Raw genomic sequence first — 19,659 nt, forward strand, 5'->3', positions numbered from 1 at the left:
TGAAAGAGTCACAACCTTTTTCGAAAAGAATGGGACTAGACTTTTAAAATCTGATAGTGTCACTCGTTTTTCAACAATGGTTTATTACCCACCATTTTTCTATGTCGTTAGATATTTCAGTTCCCATTATGTTTGAGAGAAACATTTGTTAATGATTTAAATTCAACTTTCCAATTTCTCATGTTACGACAACTAAATATGGTCTGAAAAATCAAAGATACAGTTTTTGAATGGATTGTTTATGTCCCTGTCTGGCACTTTGCTATTATTATTGTTGAAATCGTCTGAACGACAATTCATTGGAGCAGATAATTCCTGAATTTAGAGGACAGGGACCCGGAACGCGATTCAGGGGGACAAAATTAAGATATTTAGGATTTCAAAAGATTTTTAAATTTCAATAGACTTTAATTTTATCCATGATGTTGGCCGTAAAAACAAAATCAACTTTTAAATTCAAATGTAGCTAGTTTTACTTAGAGGTGCCGGGGCGCCTCTCACCACCGGGGTCAGTACTAGTATAGGCGACAGCCTCTGCTTTTATCTATATGCTTTGTCCAAACAGTCTATAAGTACCCCAGGACGTCACGCTCGGCGCTGTGTCCTGTATGTGTTCCGCTGGTGGCACACAGAGGTCACCACTTACAAATACTGTGAGGCATGCGGGTTCTGCCGGTGGCACACAGAGGTCGCTACATGTTCAAGGGCGAGTATAGGCAGAATGATATGGAAGGCTAAGCTCGTGTGCATGGTTGACCCTACACTGCTGTATGCACCGTCGATCAAACAGGCACTGTAGGCATGAGGCTTCCGTGTGTTGTACACAAAGGTCACTACTTGTCTTGGATTTTTAATTATTTATTTCAAAATGAATGTGAAACTAACGAAATATAAATATACGAATATTTTATATGAATTTGGCCTGGACAAACGAGGCCTGGATGAACCAGGCCTGGACAGGTGATTGCTATTCGGAAAAATTCGGAGGAGGCGCCACGGTCACCTGTAAGTACCCCGCTGGCGGGAGTTGCAAACGGAAAAACTAACTAGTGTCCCTAATTGTACATCATTAGTACATCACTATACATATATTTCTTTTGTTAGTAGCCCCATGGATAATTAGTAATCAGTATTTTGATGCTTCCTACCTGCTGTAACTACTGTTCCCCCTCCCGCCCTCAGGCCTGCGGTAATAGACGAAGTGGGAACTAATCACAATTTTTATTTGATTGTATTCAATGATTGGGGTATGTACAAGCAAGCCAACTTTGATATCCGTTATCTACAAACGATTTCTTACAAGACTTGCATCAGTTTAATTGAAAAAGTTGCTTTGTTATTTTTTTTCCTCCCGACATCATTGGAAAATTAAAATGATGCTTATTAATTATTCACTGGGCTACAAATAAAATTGATACTTGTACAATAATGTACTAATGATGTACAATTAGGCACATTAGTTACTTTTTCCATTTGCAATCTCTCCCCGGCTAATTACATCGTGGTCCGAAGTTTCGCGCGCTCGATGTGTAATGCAAGGCATTCGTGTTTGTGTCTGGTAGTGGAAATCTTCGTGAAGAAACCGCAATAATGAAGTCACTCAAGTGCCGTATGTTACGGTAGCTACCCTGCGCAATACGTATCCCCCGACAAACCCCTCCCCAATTGTTCGTGTAACTTCCAACAATAATCCCGACGTTGCACGAGGCAGTGCTAGTACTGCTAGTGTTTCTCCTCCCTCGCTCACGAGTAAGCCTGTGAGTGGGCAAATGGCCGCCGTATTCTCGTGTTTGCATCGAATATTTTTCACGGAGCGGTCTCCGAGGTTAAGCCAATGATGCTACAATTCCAAATTACCCCCGAGTGATTTCTCAAGATCTCAATCCACACCACCATCCCCAAATGATTGTGAAGTGGGTGAAAACATTGGTGAAGTGAAGTGATCAGGACAGGTGTGCGCCTTTCCCTTCAATTAATTCGGGGGAGAAGAAAAAAGTGTGCAGTCAAGGCCTCGAGTGATTGCACCCGGGCGATGAGCAGTGATAAAATCGGCCCGGTTATGAAATCAGTGTCTGAGGGTGAACTCGGTGAAATCGGTGCCACAAGAGAGCCAACAATTCTGGGCGTGGATGAGGTTAAAGATCCCGGCAATCCCAATTCACGATTAAAAAGAACCTTTACATTGCCAAAAAATCCATTTCAAAGTGCAACGAGAATGTCGAGAAGACGTGGTAAACAGCGTGATATCAAGGAGAACAATAACAACAGTCGTGATAGCATTAGAATGAGTGACAATGGTTTATCAAATAGCAATAATTATCAGGATAAACCTGGTAAGAGGGTATTCAGACGTCCCTCTTGGAAAAAATTTCTCAACAAAATGGTACAGCATATGTCCAGTGTACAGGCTCACAAAGTAGCTAGACGCGATGACATTGCATCTAGTGCCAATGACATGAGAGTACCACCCCCGAGACCGGCCCACATACCACCGGATCGTGTGCCTGGGGTGATTGGTCTCAGAAATCATGGTAACACCTGCTTCATGAACGCTGTTTTACAGTGCCTGTCACACACTGACATACTTGCTGAGTACTTTGTTTTGGATCAGTACAAGGTTGATCTGTCTAGGAGAAATAAATTGAATTCCAAGAAGTATGGAACTAAGGGAGAGATAACTGAACAGCTTGCTCTACTGCTTAAGGCTATTTGGAGCTGTCAGTATGATCCTGAGATGAGTACTGCTTTTAAGAGTGTTGTGGATAAGTATGGCAGCCAGTACAGGGGTAATCTGCAGCATGATGCTCAGGAATTTCTGCTTTGGTTGTTGGACAAGGTCCATGAGGATCTCAATCAAGCGACGAAGAAGAAGTATAAGATTATTAAGGTAAATATGATCTGGGGGAGGATGGTGTTGGAATGGGGAGAATTGTCATTAATTGAGTGCGACGGAAATATGATGTGAATTGAGTGAAGACATTCCTGACAGTTGGTTTTCTTTCATCTTAATCTTAATTCTTTCATTCTAAAGATGGTTGAACGTGTCGTTGGATTATAGACGTAATTCGAGATGTTTTGTAAACGTACTACCATGTGATACTGCTGATGATGATGATAATACGAGGTCTGATCGACTCTCTGGTTGAGAAAGAGGTTTATTTATGAGGTCTGGATAAGGAATGTGGGGAGATAAATTAGTCCGAGAAATTCCAATTTTTCCATATTTCTTTGGAAGCCGTCTGTCGTTTTGTTTGTATATAACGGACCACTACAAATACCGTTAGGAGGCGATTGAGGATGCTTCGAAGTTATCCAGATGACGATTCTTAGTTCAACGGTTTATGATGGGATTTCTGAGGATTCGGCGGTGCTTAGGAAGGAAATGATACCGTGACAGAGAGGGGAGAGTGGGATTCAGTGTGGGCGAGTGAATCATCCTCACATTGAACTTTCTGGCCAAACAATAGTTTTATTGAACTTTTTCTAGCCTTGATAATTCTCATGAATCATCGCGTTCGTAATACTAGATTGGTATTTGATCATGATGATTCCATGGGGTTATTCTGGAGAATTAGATACTGGAGTGAGCAAAATATTTGTATTTGATTGCACAACACTTAGAATAATTCAAGTTTGAGGGAGAATTGCTGTAAACTTTTTAGTCTCTAGTAGAAATCAATTCATATTTTTCTAGCAGCAGAAAAACGGCAGTCCCTGATTTTTCCATGGAATTGTGAATTTTCAGTATAAAAATTTCTGAAAATTTTACGTGAACTTTTACATAATAGAAATTTCTTCATACCCATAAAGAACAAAAATCTCTACTGACGCGGAACGGGACAAGTGAATCCAACGCGTACTTTCTTTTTCTTTATCTCTTGCAAACACAGAATGATGGAAATTTTTCATGAGCCCTTCTTGCAGCTCCCACTCTGCCGGCATCAAAATTCCACATTCTCCCATACATTCGGAGCTATTCATCAAAAACTCAGTTCACCCCGAAGAAAAATGTTAAGACTGTTCATTCGAAAGAGCAACCCCTCAGAAAATGGAAAAGATTTTTTTTACTCTGTCCCTATCCCCTCGTCGAGGTGAAAAATACGATTCTAATACAATAGGAATGTCTTGGGATACACTTTAATCAAAAGTATGTACTGAGAAGAAAATAGCAGGTGGATCTCGGACGGGAAAACATGACTTTCCGCCCTCGATGCACACTATTTTTTTTTCAGTGTGCATGAACAGACTTTCAGTTGAATAATTTGAAAATACTCGTGGCAACACTGCGATCATGTTAATGGTTTGAGACGAGCTGAGTGAGTGCCATAACTATGGCCGTTGTTGTCATGTCTATTTTTGTTCACAGTTCTTGCCGATTCTGGACGGATAATGTTTATAATAAAACCAAGAAACCCATAACTCGTGATTACACAAGTGCCAATATTTTTCATGACAATCAAATATTTCATTTCCTTCATATCGTTGTTGCAGTTTTATATCTATTCCATTTGTATTCCAATAGAAGCGATTTTTTCATTATTTCGTCTCGTTTCTCAACAGAGAAATTCTTTATTGAATCTTGTGAAGAGCCATTTTCCATATTTCCATGATATGCCTGCCTACCGCAAGATGATTCTTAGTCATTGGGTTCCCCATATATTTTCATACTCATCGCTATTTTTATTTTTAGTCTTACAGCAGCCCTTCCAGAGTTGGTACATAAGAAGAAATTTTATCTCATGTGCCAAGGCTACTGCAGCTTAATTTCTCAGCAACATCAACGATAGTTTCCAGCCCCCTTTTCCTGCTGCCAGTGGAAAAGAGCAGAATTTTCCTCAAACACAACAAAATTGAACTGCCTTCAAATGTCATTTTACACTAGAATTCCTCTCATCTATTTTCCATCTTGACGCAGTTGGGAACAATACCTCCCCTGCTGAAAATTTGACATGTTCTCTTCTCCCACAGCAATGACCTCTCTTATTTCCTGTAAATATGCGATACAGATTTTAATTTGGCTCCGTTATTCAGGCCGATTTCTGCAGCTCTCAATGCATACTCCCAATGCACTCGTGCATACACATCAGTGGGACGGGTGAGGTAGACCTTGAAACGCGCGACGTGCTCAGTAACCAATCAACAAGTTCCTCGTGTTGGTTGGAGCAGGGCCTCACTCTGGCATTCACTCGTCAAACATCAAATCTTTTTCCTGCTTTTTTGTCTGAAACATCGAGCATGTTTAACATTGCACCCAACCCGCCCCCAGCAAAGTTTATTAAAAAGAAAAAAAATATATGCAACGTGTACTCATAACCGCACTCACGCCACAATCAAAGCGCGTAGGAGGAATCGGTGAATCACAGGCAGGTCTTAAAAATACTTATCACGAGTACAGCGGGTGCGACAATGTTTTCATTGAAAACAAGAGTCAAAAATTGATGATGAAAAAAAATGAAATGAGGGAGAGAAAAAATAGTTTATTTGACAGATAATTAATTGGGGAAATAATGGGGACATTATCATGTGTTCATTAGCCATAAATTTAATCCCACTCCTTGCAAATACCAGACGCAGTGAATAACTAATATAATTATTCACACAGGAGCGATTGAAATTCGATATGTCACTTAGTATCTATATCCATAGTGTCATAGGGAGACACGAGACGTTGGCCTTCACGGTGGCTTACTCACTTCGTCTCGACACCTGAACTAGTCCAAAAAATCGTTATCCTCTTTTCCTATATTTGAATAATTTAAATGATCACGTGGAGCATTTGATAACCCGGAAGGTGTCTAATGATGACAATTTTTCGTTTGAATTGTTGCTCAGTCAGGCGTTATTTGAGGCAAACGTTTCCCCATACCCTCTTCCTGGTAACAATAGAATTTATTTTCTCCTTTCAGCCAACTGTGGGCTCTTTTTCACGTTCACTTTCTCCATCTACGTCGCGTGCATACGGTGAAAATTTCATAGTCGCTGAACTGGGTATTAATTACTGTTTGGGTCGGCAGTTTTGTCGACGTCCAGCAGAATGCAAACAATTTTGTTGAAGTTATTTGAAGTCGATGCGGTTTCTGGATTTTTTTCATTAATCTTTGTGGCGATTCCATGAATTTCGATCACGTGAATTCTTCGGCTTTATACAACTTTATAGAGGTTTTATTTTCATAGAAAGTTTAAAATTTTTAGAATTCCCTTCTTATGACCTAATCGCGTAGACTTTTCATCGCAGATTGGGCTGTTGGTTTTTACCGTATATTTCACACGAGAATTGTCAAAATTTTGTCAAAGATTACCTCACTAGAGCGATGTCAACTTTCTAAAGACTTTCCATAGCTCATGCACTTCAAGACATCCCCAGAATTCATTCTCCAACTAAAATCAACTGAATTATCCAAGTGCCCGAAGCCCTCAAATTGATATCCGAAAATCCAAGGACAGAACCAGTAGCTCACGTGTCCCCAGTGAATCACCCCTCTCTCATCTATAATTCTGATCCAATTATGCGAAACCTTATTCAAGCCCTGGGTAAGTTGAAATGCGACAATTATCATCTGTCGTTCCAAATAATCCTGTAGCCCAGCTAAATATTTTGTCACCACCGTGACAATTGACATTCGAGAGCTGTCTTCAAACATGATTGCGAAATTATATGTCAAACACCGCAGAAACCTGCAACACTCATAAATTAACTCACTTCACATCCTGAAATAATCATCACCTTTGGTTTTTTTTTTCCTCATTCCAGACATTGCGTAATTATTCATTATTCCAGATCCCTCTATTATCACGATCTGTATTATTTAATCAATTGTGACTGGGCCTTGAAGTGAGATTCAAGGCCGGAATTCTGATACGTAGTTCCATGACATAGTGGAAAAAACAAAGTATTGAAATCACTAGCTAACGCTTAAAATTTCAAATCTATTAAAAATAATTAACAAAACCACTGGGCAAAGCATTACATCAGATTTTTTTAATGAAAAAATGACTTATGATTATCGAAATAAAGATTTTTATTCGCAACAGCCTGAAAATTCTCTGAAATTCAGAAACTCTCGCTTTAAATTTCGGAGCTAATCCTGGAACTCCATTGAAAAACAGCCTTTCAATGAAATCAGATGATGACAACACTGACAAAATCACTGCTCCGGCTACCTTGAGCTTGGAAAGTCATTCAGAATTTCAGACAATCCCTTCGATGTGCAATTTTACAACTGAATTTCGAGATTCTTTTATCCTTGAAATTCCCCTGTTTATCAAATATGAAAAAACTAAATTCTCTGAAGCATTAAAATTCCCAGCGCTGCAATTAAAATTTGAAAAATATCCAACAATCATCAAAACGATTTTCCAGTCGTTCACTCTCCCTAGGACAGTCGACCTCGTCCTACCGCGAAAAACATCCGCATGTATTGCCCCCACAGTGAACAAAATATGACCAATACAATCAGAAATGTGGGTCTTGTCCTTGAGGAGACAACGACCGAAGCAAACACACTGACAGCGATAGACTCGTGTACAGAATTACAGCAGTCGCGTCAATGTAAAAATAGCCATTGTTACCTATCATTGATCTTTTTGTGGAACATTACAACGAGGAAGTGAATAGATTATTTTCGAAAATGAATTCCCACCGTCATGTTGCGTTATGCATTCCCAGAAAATTTTGATTTTAAATAACAGAGGAACCTCCACCTGACAGGCTCATTATGACGACCAATGATCAGCTCAGTTTTCCTCAATTTTCATATGCGCGTATTTTAAATAACCCATAAATAGCTAAACGCAAATTATTATGGAGGAATATTGCCAGCATATTTCATAATATTTAATTATTATTTATTTTTAACGTAATTTGCCGGAAGGGATTATGACTGGCCGGTGCCCAAATTCCTTCCTTTGTAATAATTAGGGAAAAATATGTGAAAAAAAAATCATTCGATGCTCGTAGGAATATTCGCATTCCGCTCGTTTGATAAATATCTGTCTTAAATATCTTTGGAGTAAGCGAAAAGGAAATAATTAAGTTTATGGCGCTAATTATTTGTGTTTAAACATCTATAATTGATCTCTAAACGATGAAAAAGTTCATTTCTATTGTTCGCAACCTTTTGCAAAGTATTTACAATGTTTAATAAAAATGAATGAATCATTTGAGGCCGAAACTTGATATTGAAAGATTACAAAAAAAACTCATGCAAATTCTCTCTTGCAGAACTCATTTGGACGACCAGACGATATTGTGGCAGCTGAAACACTAGCCAATCACGTGCGCTGCAATCACTCCTTCGTCCACGAGGTATTCCAGGCCCAATTTAGATCAAGTCTGACTTGTCCCAGGTGTCATCGACAATCAAACACATTTGATCCGTTCTTGTGTGTCTCGGTACCAGTGCCACAACAGCAGAGGCAAATGAATCTTTTTGTTAATGTTTTGTACACCTCCCAGCAACCTCGACAAGTAAGAATTGGGGTCAGTGTGAATCAGGCGGCGAATATTAAGGAACTTCGGGAGATACTTGCCAGCGATACTGGTATTGAGGAGAGTCACATGCTGTTGACAGAAGTACATGATGAAGGTTTTCACAGGTAATGAATGAAAATGTGAGACTTTTTGCTGATTTCAATGTTGTTGGCACGCTTCATTGAAATTCCAACGGGGTCTATTTAGAATTATTAGAGCAATTAAATAGGAGATCGGGGGTCATGAAGAGCAGTCAAATGCAACGTAATTTGACATTTTTAATCGAATCAAGATCAATTTTTAATTTATACTTTTCCAATTTTACTCTGAGAATGTCAACGTCACTTATGTGTTTTCCAACTATTTCAAACCAGTTTCAAAATTGAAAAGATAGTAGGCTTCCAGAAAATCACCTTCCCCTTATTATTTACTCCATCTATAGTTTAGAATGATGTTATTATATCATAATGACATCAGTGAAGTTATGTAAGAGGGGAGTTATGTAAATGTATGAATCTCTTTTCGGTTCATTGAATTTTATTGATTAAATCTTTGTGAAAGATCATGGTTTGATTAATATTTCATTAAATTTTCATGTAAACTCGATGGAATAAATGCAACGACAAAGGAATTAGAAAGCCGCTTGATGACTCAGAAGAGAATGTTCGAATGAACAAAATGAGTCCAGTGACATTGAAATTGAATAAAAATTGGGGCTTAGAGAATGCATTAAAACGAATTTTTAATGGTATTTCATCATCTCAAGATACAGATAGTGGCATTCCGGGTTAACTAACTCAATTTATTCATCGATCTCGATACATCTGAAAATTTTGTGTCTCTCTTCGTGATCGTAGACAGCTCAACTAATGATTTTGCTCCTGAATTATAACCCAAAAAAGAACCACATTAAGTATCCATTTTGCCCACCTGCTTCAACTGATATTCCTTAAATATCGCCAAAGGACTACTAGAATAAACAATTTTGATTTTTTTCCAGAACCTTTTCGGATTGTCAACCCCTCTCAGTAATAACTGAGAACGACCCCCTATACTGTGTAGAACTTCCCCAACTCAAAGAACCCACAGAGCAGGCCTACATTCTCTTAGTGTGGGTGAATGTCCTGGTGAAAGGTGACTTACGAGAGCGGTTTGGAAGTCCCTATACGATGCAGGTATCCCGAGAAACATCCTACGAAGACCTCCAGAAACTTCTCCTGAAGGAAATGCACACAACCCTTTCCGAAGATGTTTTGACTTCGAGTCAAGCACCTGGTCTGTTCAACATCAGAGTCGCAGACCCCGCGGCGACACCGATTCAGGACGAACATCCCTGCATCGATCCTTGCGTCGAGCATCCTCTCTATACCGAGCAGATAGAGCAGGCATTGGCGCTCTGTGCTGACGACTCTGGTCCCCAGCACGTTAAACTTATCCTCGAATGGGACGAGGCAACCAAATCTAACATAATTCAAGACGACTCTGATCAGATCGAAGAACACGCGAGTGTCAAACAACTCAAGACTAACGCTGAGTTAGGGGGAACAGTTACCCTGGAGGAATGTTTTGATTTGTATACAAGAGAGGAGATCCTTGGAGCTGAGGATGCTTGGCACTGTCCGTACTGCAACAGAAAGCAAGAGGTAGATAAAAGTTCTTTATATTTATGCGATAGAACCCTCGCAAAATCTGCGAAGAACAGAAAGAAGTTGCAAAGTAGAATTATTACAGACATTTTAGTGGAAAATTTCCGTACACTTCTAGAATTTTTTTACGAAATGATAGCTACGTTGAAAGTACAAGGAATTCCATCGTTAAAAGTTGATAATTTGCTTCATTTTTTACTATCTTTATTTGCAATCAGAAATTGAGACTTAACCCATTGCAATGCATCACACTACTCCACTTTTTGTCTTTTTGTAGTAGTATGAATACACCTCATGACTCCCCACTTCGCTCACACTAATACTTTTCGTCATCTTGGTGTAGCAATGGATTAAAGTCGATAGTAAACATTCCACTTTGTCCCGCTTTCCCCAGTATTTCTTAAATATTTTTCATTTCCTTATTCTCAACTTTTCATTGAAATCTAAAATTGCAATAGTTTTTCTCTTTCTCATCAAATGTAAGGCAATATCACCTAATGCACAATATTATATTCTCATTACATTGAGTGGAATATTTGCAATTTAGGGTAACCTGCGCAATAGATGGACACCACCTAAAAAATGGACGGTCAACCTTTGAGCCGAAGTTTCAGTTTTTAATTCAAGTTTTTGAAGAAAGATATTGGGGTTTTTAGGGGATGATACATTCCATTTTGCCACACCTTCTAATATTTTCCAATGTTTATGATTTTTTTTCATTTGTCAGGTGGTAAAGAAGTTGGGACTGTGGTCGCTGCCCGACATCCTGGTGATTCATCTGAAAAGGTTTCGTCAGCAGACCGCAAAACAAAGATCAACATCGAAACTGACAATGCTCGTGGACTTTCCTCTTTACGGTTTCGATATGACACCTCATCTGGCGCATGGTGGGGTCCAACCAAATCACACAAATGTTACAACACTTGGAGCATTAGGCTGGTCTCCCTGGAAAAAACCACGAACGCGTCATCACAATATTCCAAAGTACGATGAGAATGTCTACGACCTTTACGCTATTTGCAATCACCATGGACAGGACTTACAGGGTGGTCATTACACTGCCTTCTGCAGAAATCCTTACGACACTCAGTGGTACTGTTTTGATGACACTAGGGTCGAGGCTGTCAATGACACTAATTTAATTACAAATGCTGCCTACATGCTGTTTTATCAAAGAAGGAGCAGCAATTCGGCTGGCAATTCTTCTGCAGCTTCCACCAGTTCTACCGGGTCTGGCATCGATCACTGGGTATCAAGGATGCCACCATTTTATTTCAATAATAAAAATAGTGGAGTTATTACGAATAATAAGCAGAGCAAGTCGCAGGAGGTACTCTGCCAGGAGAAAATTGTTGAGGAGAAAAATCTTAATAATTTTAATCGTGGATGTCGTAATTATGCTACTCTACAGCCTAGTAAGAGGCACGTCGCTACGGAAATTGGAGATGAGACGGGGGAGATTGATCATTATTCTGATGATGAAGCACCGTCTAGGAGAGAATGGGTTAGTTGTGTAATGGGCGGTGAATTATAGTGCTTTATGCGGTTTCATTCCTTTTTCTTTAGAGGATTCTCATGGTATTCATTTTTTTGTGGACGAACACCTTTAAGAAATTTGCAGAGATAAATTCAAAGGATATTATACTATTTTCATAAGCGATTTGTTTCCCAGATTTTATTGTGCTGTGAGAAAATATCACTGTTATAAAATTTTCATTTCATTTAATAGATATATTTTATTGTTCATGTAATATAGACAAGTAACATTTACTTATGGCTGGATATGCACAATTAGTTTATTCCATCTGCCCAAAATTTGTTTTGCACTTCTTAACATCTGCTTTTGTTATTCTAGGCCTCACCAAAACCAGTAAGAAAGACGTCCTCAATAACACTGACACCAAACCAACCAGCAGCGATAATTCAGAATGCCCACAGTGATCCAGACACAGCTGTAATTCACGAATCAACATTGTAACATACAATTTGAGCCAGATAGCAATCTGGCTGTGGGCTAGAGGGCCTGTACTGGTTTTACTCACCACATACTGAAATTAATGCAGTAGTATGTTAGCCAAGGCTCTTTGGATATTTAAAATAATTTCCAATGATAGGCAAATTAATTGCTCACACCTACGTGTAATTGTCTTTTAATACTGTCTTTTTTTTTCATAATTTTCGTGAGCAACGAGAGATCTCAGATGACTATTTCGAATTAACAATCCTACACTGATTTTTCTCATGTAACTAAAGACTATCTTCTGAAAGTGCGTATCGTACATTTTTTAGATTCATATTATCGAGAAGAATGCGCAGATTTTCGCGTCTAAAGTGGTGATTTTTGCGAATAATTGAATTGAAATAGCAAATTGTACAAAAAAATCTTATAGAAAAACTTTGTCAATTCGCTAGAAAATTCTGTTACATGTCTGTTCAAGTTCGATAGAAAATCAGTTTTTGTGGTCAATTATATTGAGAAATTACCTTTACAACGTTTTTCAAACCAACAATGTCTACTAGAAACTAGGTTACAGAAAAAATCCCTACAGTTTAATTTTTTCATACAACTTTTTCTATTGTGACATTGTATAGAAGTTTCTTGACATGAATTTTTCAAGTTTTTACTCTATTTTTCATCTCTTTTTATAAACAAGAAAAAAGTCCAGAAATTTAAGCCGCGGATTATTGGTAGAAAATGTCTGGGTAGAAGAAGCGTAATAAAAAAATCCGTTACTTTTCGTTTTTTCATACTATATTTTGCACTATAGAATTCATACTCAAAATATCACGTAGATAGGCCACAACATTTTCCAATAGTCTGCAAAAACTCTATGGAAAATTCCACAGAATTTTCCAGTGAATTCACAGGCTTCCTCTATAAATTGTTTTTGTCTGTATGAGGAACACAAATAGAACTTTCCTCGACGTTAATATTCTCGCAATGATATTTGGCAGCACAAGCCTGTGACAATAAAGCGAGTAAATTCTCTCTCCGTTGCGAGAGACCAAGTGACAAAAATTGAACGAGAGAGAGAGAGAGAAAACGAGAGTTGCAGAGATGTGTTGCGTGATTTTATCTTCTTTTTACGAAGTAAATAGTACTTTGTTTATTTTCTCTTAAAGGGCATAATGTCAGTGATTCAGAACTATTTATGATTATGACACTGTCCTCATCCTAATGTTTGTACTGTATTCGTATCATCCACTAGTGGCCTTATCTCGACACAATTGATACGCAAAATTTTTTAAAGAAATTTCCTCCATTAGTCAATTATCATTTAATTTTTCTAAAACTTCGACATCAATGAACAATTTTTTTTTTCGATCGTAAATAGTACACACATACCTGTTGCGCCCTTCAGAATTATCATTCCAGGTAGAGAAAATGTTTTTTCATAGTGAAAGTGATAAAAGTTTTATATAACATTGAAGGGAAAAGTAATATACATATGTAAATATGAATAATGAGTTGACATACATATGTTAGTTTTTATTTTGAAAAAAAAAAAATAAAGTGAAAAATGTAAAGTTTTTAAAAGAACTAGTCACATGAATTTATGACAGAGGTAGAGAAAACGCACGCGTACACACATCCTGATATCAGATTAAATGAAGTGCAGAGTGAATGGTGAAATGAAGAATAGGTGTGTCAATCTTGTTTATTATTTTTTTTTAACGAGATACAAATTTATGACTTATAAGTTCAAACGTGTTAGTGCATTATTCCCGTTCAAATGACTGAGGGATGACTATTATTATTATTATATTATTGAAAGAAATATTATCAATCCATATTATCGAATAATCACTTTAATTTTTGTTGAAAATACATAGAGAAACTGGGATAAACACGAGTCTGATTTATTTGGAGGGGCATGCTCTGGAGATTCTGCATGGTCTAATAGCTCCTTAATTTTTAAATGGGAAATGGAGTAATCTAATTATCCAATTAAAAGGGTTAGTCTTAAATAGCTGAGAGAACTTCTTCGGGCTTTGAAAAGAAGGATTTGCGCCCTGGGAATGTTCAATAACTGTATCCAGATATTTTTATCAGTCCTCATTAATCCTTGATCTGTCGCGTAATGACACCGAATTTTTTCTTATTCATTTTTTAATGGAGAACGATGATGACAATAAACATGTCACTTCAATACGACAATGGGCGTCCTGAAAAACACTGAAAACTCAAGAAGCTGTGCTCTGAAAGCCTTCATAAAATTTTACCTGTCTCTAAAAATAAATACCCAAAGTAGAAATAACGGAGGGGAATTAAAAAGATAAAACTGCGCAATCTCGTCAGCTTCCGGTGACTTCCGCTCTTCCGCATACAGTGGCTCATACATATTTATCCCCCTCCAATGGCCCCAGAAACTGAGCCCACATCGTAGTCTTTCCCATGGAGACTACAGGAATTAATATCGTGAGTCTAGTTAAGAATAATTTTCCAACGTGGGGAGACGTCTACACTCCGCAATGTTATCCCTACAACAGTATTGAATTTTCAATCCTGAAATTAAACCATCTATATCAAACAACAGAATGTTTTTTATACCGCAAGTGAAAAATTGCAGTCTTTGCATGCCTCACGTACAAAAATCGTCTTTTTCTCACTGATATAAAAGATCATATGAAAAAACAAATTACTTTCTCGTAAGTGAGATTTCAGAATGTAAAACAATACAAATCAAATTTGAAATAGACAAAAGTCTACATAGACCCGGCATATTACATTCACTAAAAACATGACTTTTCATCTACATAAATTGGACTTCATATTTCTCCTATAATAATTAATTTTAGCTAAAAGTTAATGGTCTATGTTTTGCCAGTAGTTTTCCAAGTTACATTTATTATAATTAACTAACAATCGCGCGCGCACTAACCACAGATTATGGGGGACATTGCTGACGCTTCTGGAGCGGCTTCAACCGCGAAATTTCACAGCGGTGGTGCATGAACTACAACAGTGGACGTGTCTGTCGGTAAGACATCGTCCCGAAGATCGTGGCTCTCTGGGCTTTTCGCTCTAAGAGCTCCAGGAGCCAAGAAAAACACGACAAAAGTCATAACGGATTTTAGAATATACCAGGAGCCGTAGAACAATGGCAAATAGCCTCACGAATTCAGTGCCACGTACTCTGTGGTAATACTTTACCAGCAGGCACATTCATCCTCGTAGTTCATGCGCCACCGCTACGAAATTGTGTGGTTGATGCTACTCCATAAGCGTCAGTGATCTCCCCTGTAATCTCTGCAGTAATCCCCAACTTAAAAAATAGGTGATACCGGAAGTGCAGCCCCATTGGCTATTGTGAAAAACCCCCACTGCCCCATCGCCATCTACAACAGAATCTCCTATCGCGCATATACAGAGTGGCCGGTGTAGTCGCCGAGAGTTGAGCTCCGGGCTCCGTTCTGTGATCTACGGAAACTCGAGAGTGTCACAATAATCGTGTTGTTTAAATATTTGGATTTCTCACTGAGAACAAGCAAAGGTAAGTGTCATTTTACCTCCAATTACCCGACAAAGCCGCGATTATTGTCATCAATGGCGGTCCGGTAACTGCAATATTGCGAGTGAAAACAAATGATCCTTGAATCCTTGGATGACTGGCCCGTCACTGCGATCGAGAATAAAGACATTTTGCAAATTCGATTATCGTATCTTTCGAGCGGTAACGATTAGACCAATTAGGCATATTTTTTATCCTTTTTCATTCTTCTGCGGTCGAGTATTTTGTCATCGTAAGTCGCTCCACATCTTACTCTTGAGTACGATGCATCGGGAATAGTCAAGGTGGTGGGGATAGGATTATCCCAGGGGTAATCCGTAACAACAAGCTACACACAAGCCCTCTCCGTTGAGCGCCGCTCCCTCGAGAAGGACAGAACACGGTGGCGCACGGTGTTGCCCCTCTATCTCACTCTTTTCTTTCACATGAACACTGTACAACTGCAACCTGGGGGGGATCGATACACATGGGTGGTATACACGTATAGGGAAAAATGTTATCTGTACAGCAAGGAATTTTCAGTATTTCTTTTTATGGTGTCGTGACACTGGATATTATGAGCAATGCGAGACTACTGTCATCATCTTACCAACACCCTCATTCGTGGGGAAAGAATGAGAGGGTTGTCATTTCTACGGGTAGCAATTTTAGATTTTTTTTTCCCTTGTTTTCTTTTCGTTTGGTTCGTGCGGGCTCTTACATTGTGGAATAATGCCTTCGGTATTGAATATTCATAATTATATCGGAAAGTTTAACATTTTTATTCTGCTAATGTTGATGATTCAATTTTTCAGCAAATCGAAGTTTAAATCGTTACATAGGAAAATCGCTAGTCGTCAACAGTTCGATAGCAGCAGGGAAATTCCAGGATTTTTTTCTTTACATTTTGAACGTACTTTTGTAAATTTCAAAATGAGTCCTTACTCATCGAAATTGCATCGTTCGGTCAGGAGTTGTTGACAATTGAATAAATACCAGCTATTTTAGAAAACGTCGAATGTCGATTTGACGGAAAAAGTTGGGGGGCACGTTATGCAGCAGTCGCGTGTCTAGGAGTATTTTTTCTCTTATCAATTTGAGAATCGATACAATAGTCTAACGACCTTGCTCCTACAAGTTTGTCGAGTGCTTTTATTATTGATTTTTTTGTGAATGGAGATGGGTTGATTGGCCCCATTGATAAACAAATTTAATCGAAGAGTCATTGACGCTGACTCTATCGTATCGAGTTGGATAAAAATAAATGGTCATTTGATTTGGTCTCTTCCGAACATTGTGTTCTGTCTCGATAGTCTAGTGTAATTCGAGTCTTGCGTTTGCGTGCTATGGGGTGGAGAGGCTCTGGGTTTTTTGCCTATCGGCATGAACCGCCTGAATGCACTCTTATTTCACTTTTTGAGGATATTCCACCTCTTTTGTAGGTAGTGCATTGCCTATTTCCGAGTATTAAATTTTTCAACGGCATGGCCGATGCAAATTTCAAATCCAATAGACAACGCTTCTGGAATAGTGGAGATTGTTGAAGAGATAAAATGAGAAAAGTTATTTTTATGGAGAGGGGGAGGGGATATTTAACTTCACGAAGAGAAGGAAGAATTCAGCGAGTTTTATCTCGCTGATTTATTTTTGATGCATCCATTCGACATTTCCGATGTAAAAAAAATGGATAAATCGGTGTTCGATGCTTGAGATATTTTTGGCGGAGACGAATGGCTGAGATAAGAAATAAAAACGAGGGCAAGGTACGATTTGCTTGGGGAATCAGACCAAGAAATCAGGAGAAAAAATGTGCTGAGAGTTGAATTTAAAAATCGGACAAACATGTCAGAGAGAACTTTGAGATCTTTTAGGGAAATGTTCAAGTTGAGGATGAAGGAAAGCTCTTCATCGTTGACTGGATTCTCCCCCGATTTTATTCATTGATTTGAATGATGGAATACAAATTTTTTATGGGGGACAACAGATGCGTATTTGTACGTTAAAAATAATAGTGAATCGCGGAATTATGGCCAATTTATCCTGGGCCATGATGACTATAATGACCGATTGTTGATCACAAATGAGGAATAAAAATGAATAAACATATTTATGTTGTTTTTCAAAATAAGAAAAATTTGATGGAGAGGAGTTTGATGTTTCGGAGAAATATCCAACGATTAAATGATGGGAATTTCTTCATCTTTAACAATAGTCGCGTGACTTTATCCATTGAACTGAAGGGTACAGAAAGTTTATAGGAAATAATTGCTACGTATTTTTTTAAGCTAAAAAATGGAACGTCGTGGAATTATGATCAATTGATTCTGTACCTCGATGACTGCAAATATGAATTATATGGTCATGCATTAATTGACCACATGGATGAAAATGAATGTGTTACTTTTCATTGTATTAATGACAGCTCGAAAAGAAAAACATTTAGAAGGGAAATTCATCACGGAAGTGGAAAACTCCCACAGAGGTCAATCTTCCATTCTCCCCACATTCCCATGGATAGGGTCCATTCATAGTAAAGACACCAATTTTGTTAAGAGCTTCAAAGCCCATTTGTTAAAAGTCAATATGTAGCTCATATTGGGAAATAATTTATAGGTTGCAATTACCGGCTACGTTCACTGCGATTACCCATGATTTTTTAATTTATAACCACTGTATATTTGATTATATTCAGCTCATACTAAAGATAATAATTAACAAATCTCATTAATAATTATTTCGATCGAAATTATCATTGAATATTATTGGATTATGGATAGGGATTGTCTCAATAATATAAAAACGATTTAACTATCAACTTTAATTCTTTATTATCGCACGCAGAAGGTATATCTTTCTCGTATGATGTCTCCAGACAGATCAACTGACTTTCAGTGACCAAAGATTTGACACTCTAGACCCATTTGACAAAAGGCCCTTGCTCATTCATTCCTTTCTGTTTCTTCTCTGGTTCTATTCATTAAAACCATTCTAGACATTTCGGTACTGTTCGGAGAAAAACTATAAAAACAATAACATACTGAGATGGACTGAAAACAGCTATAGACAGACAATTCATTTTTGTCCACACATATCAAGCACTCTCAATAAATATTATCTCAACTTTTTCAACATTATACCGCATAAAAGAGCTAAACCAACAAATATCGGGTAATGTCAGTCGTTTTTGCGACCAGATTTCTGATGACGTCCGAATATCGATGTGCAAGATCTCCATTGGCCGGGTGTCAGCAATTTGGGGAGTCCTGCATTCGCTGACGTCATTGACCTTTCAAATATGGAAACTCATACTATCCATCGGGCGCTAAAAAACGTTAATAAACAGAACTACTGCTCAGTCATGATCCTGAAATAATTTTCCTCTCTTAAAATATCGTATTGTAATAAATCTTGAGATTGCCAGGACATAGTTGCTGCGGTAGGGATCGATCCCCATTCGGTTGTCGTAGCTATTTATTCCAGAGAACTGACAGAACTAGTTGCGAGCTTCCATTTTCCATAGTTTTGTTGGTACTTGTTAGAAATAGGAAAATATCCGATCACGAAGTTCCAAAGTCCAAGTGGGATAATATAGTTCTATCGTATCGTATCGGATCGTGCCCGGAGTCCAAAAACTAATTCTAATCCTCTATTAAGGATCTTAAGGTATCTTGAGATGATTTTCAAAAATTCGTCTTCTGAACCGTGAGGATACAGAATAGATCTGGGAGTAACTGGAACTACTTGAATTTTGAAACCGTAAAATATCCGACAATTTTCAAGTAAATTTTCCAATCATGTGACAGAGTTGGAGATAAATAGTTCCAGTGGTTGACGACGGGCAGAAAAAGTAATCCTAATCTTCCATTGGCTGATCCTTCCGCCCAGCAGGTTCAGTTGACCTGAATTCGTGTGCAATTGGTTGAGAATTTACCAGACCTTGTGACGTCATAAGCCTTTAAAATATCGAAATTTATAACATTCACCATGTGGTAGAAGAAGCCATTGAATAACACTTCTTTGTCATGATATGGAAATAATTTTCTTCTCGAAA

The 19,659-nt window shown here is 38.2% G+C and overlaps 2 protein-coding genes and 1 long non-coding RNA gene across 17 annotated transcripts in view; 2 read left to right on the forward strand and 1 right to left on the reverse strand.

Annotated features, from left to right (window-relative positions):
* The first annotated feature begins 1,541 nt into the window (after positions 1 to 1,541).
* On the forward strand, positions 1,542 to 13,965 carry LOC135163991 (ubiquitin carboxyl-terminal hydrolase 31-like). The gene is made up of 5 exons (XM_064123916.1): positions 1,542 to 2,887; positions 8,222 to 8,595; positions 9,471 to 10,113; positions 10,844 to 11,620; positions 11,972 to 13,965. The coding sequence occupies exons 1-5, from the start codon at positions 2,033 to 2,035 to the stop codon at positions 12,092 to 12,094; spliced, it is 2,772 nt and encodes a 923-aa protein (XP_063979986.1). The 5' UTR covers positions 1,542 to 2,032; the 3' UTR covers positions 12,095 to 13,965.
* LOC135164077 (uncharacterized) overlaps positions 9,954 to 19,659 on the reverse strand; it is a 71,915-nt gene continuing 62,209 nt past the window's right edge. For 4 of the 15 annotated variants that reach the window (XR_010299223.1, XR_010299225.1, XR_010299224.1 and 1 more), the window contains 2 exons: positions 10,204 to 19,561; positions 9,956 to 10,094 (listed from right to left, as the gene is read on the reverse strand). This is a non-coding gene — a long non-coding RNA (uncharacterized LOC135164077). Of the gene's footprint in view, positions 10,095 to 10,203; positions 19,562 to 19,659 lie in introns of all 15 variants that reach the window. The other 11 variants (XR_010299222.1, XR_010299220.1, XR_010299219.1 and 8 more) reach the window with 11 other exon arrangements.
* LOC135163999 (protein tweety) overlaps positions 15,471 to 19,659 on the forward strand; it is a 151,727-nt gene continuing 147,538 nt past the window's right edge. Inside the window, exon 1 of the mRNA XM_064123969.1 lies at positions 15,471 to 15,611. The gene's annotated coding sequence lies outside the window, so the exon portion shown is untranslated. The remainder of the gene's footprint in view (positions 15,612 to 19,659) is intronic.

The sequence above is a fragment of the Diachasmimorpha longicaudata genome, chromosome 1, assembly GCF_034640455.1.
Source record: "Diachasmimorpha longicaudata isolate KC_UGA_2023 chromosome 1, iyDiaLong2, whole genome shotgun sequence".
In the NCBI taxonomy this organism is placed as follows: domain Eukaryota; kingdom Metazoa; phylum Arthropoda; class Insecta; order Hymenoptera; family Braconidae; genus Diachasmimorpha; species Diachasmimorpha longicaudata.

What these genes read in the sequence shown, in the direction of transcription:
- LOC135163991 (XM_064123916.1), top strand. Translation starts at nt 2,033, where the DNA reads ATGAGCAGTGATAAAATCGGCCCGGTTATGAAATCAGTGTCTGAGGGT. An exon ending in CATGATGAAGGTTTTCACAG is followed by an intron (nt 8,596 to 9,470) that starts GTAATGAATGAA and finishes ATTTTTTTCCAG; the next exon opens with AACCTTTTCGGATTGTCAAC. An exon ending in CACCGTCTAGGAGAGAATGG is followed by an intron (nt 11,621 to 11,971) that starts GTTAGTTGTGTA and finishes TTGTTATTCTAG; the next exon opens with GCCTCACCAAAACCAGTAAG.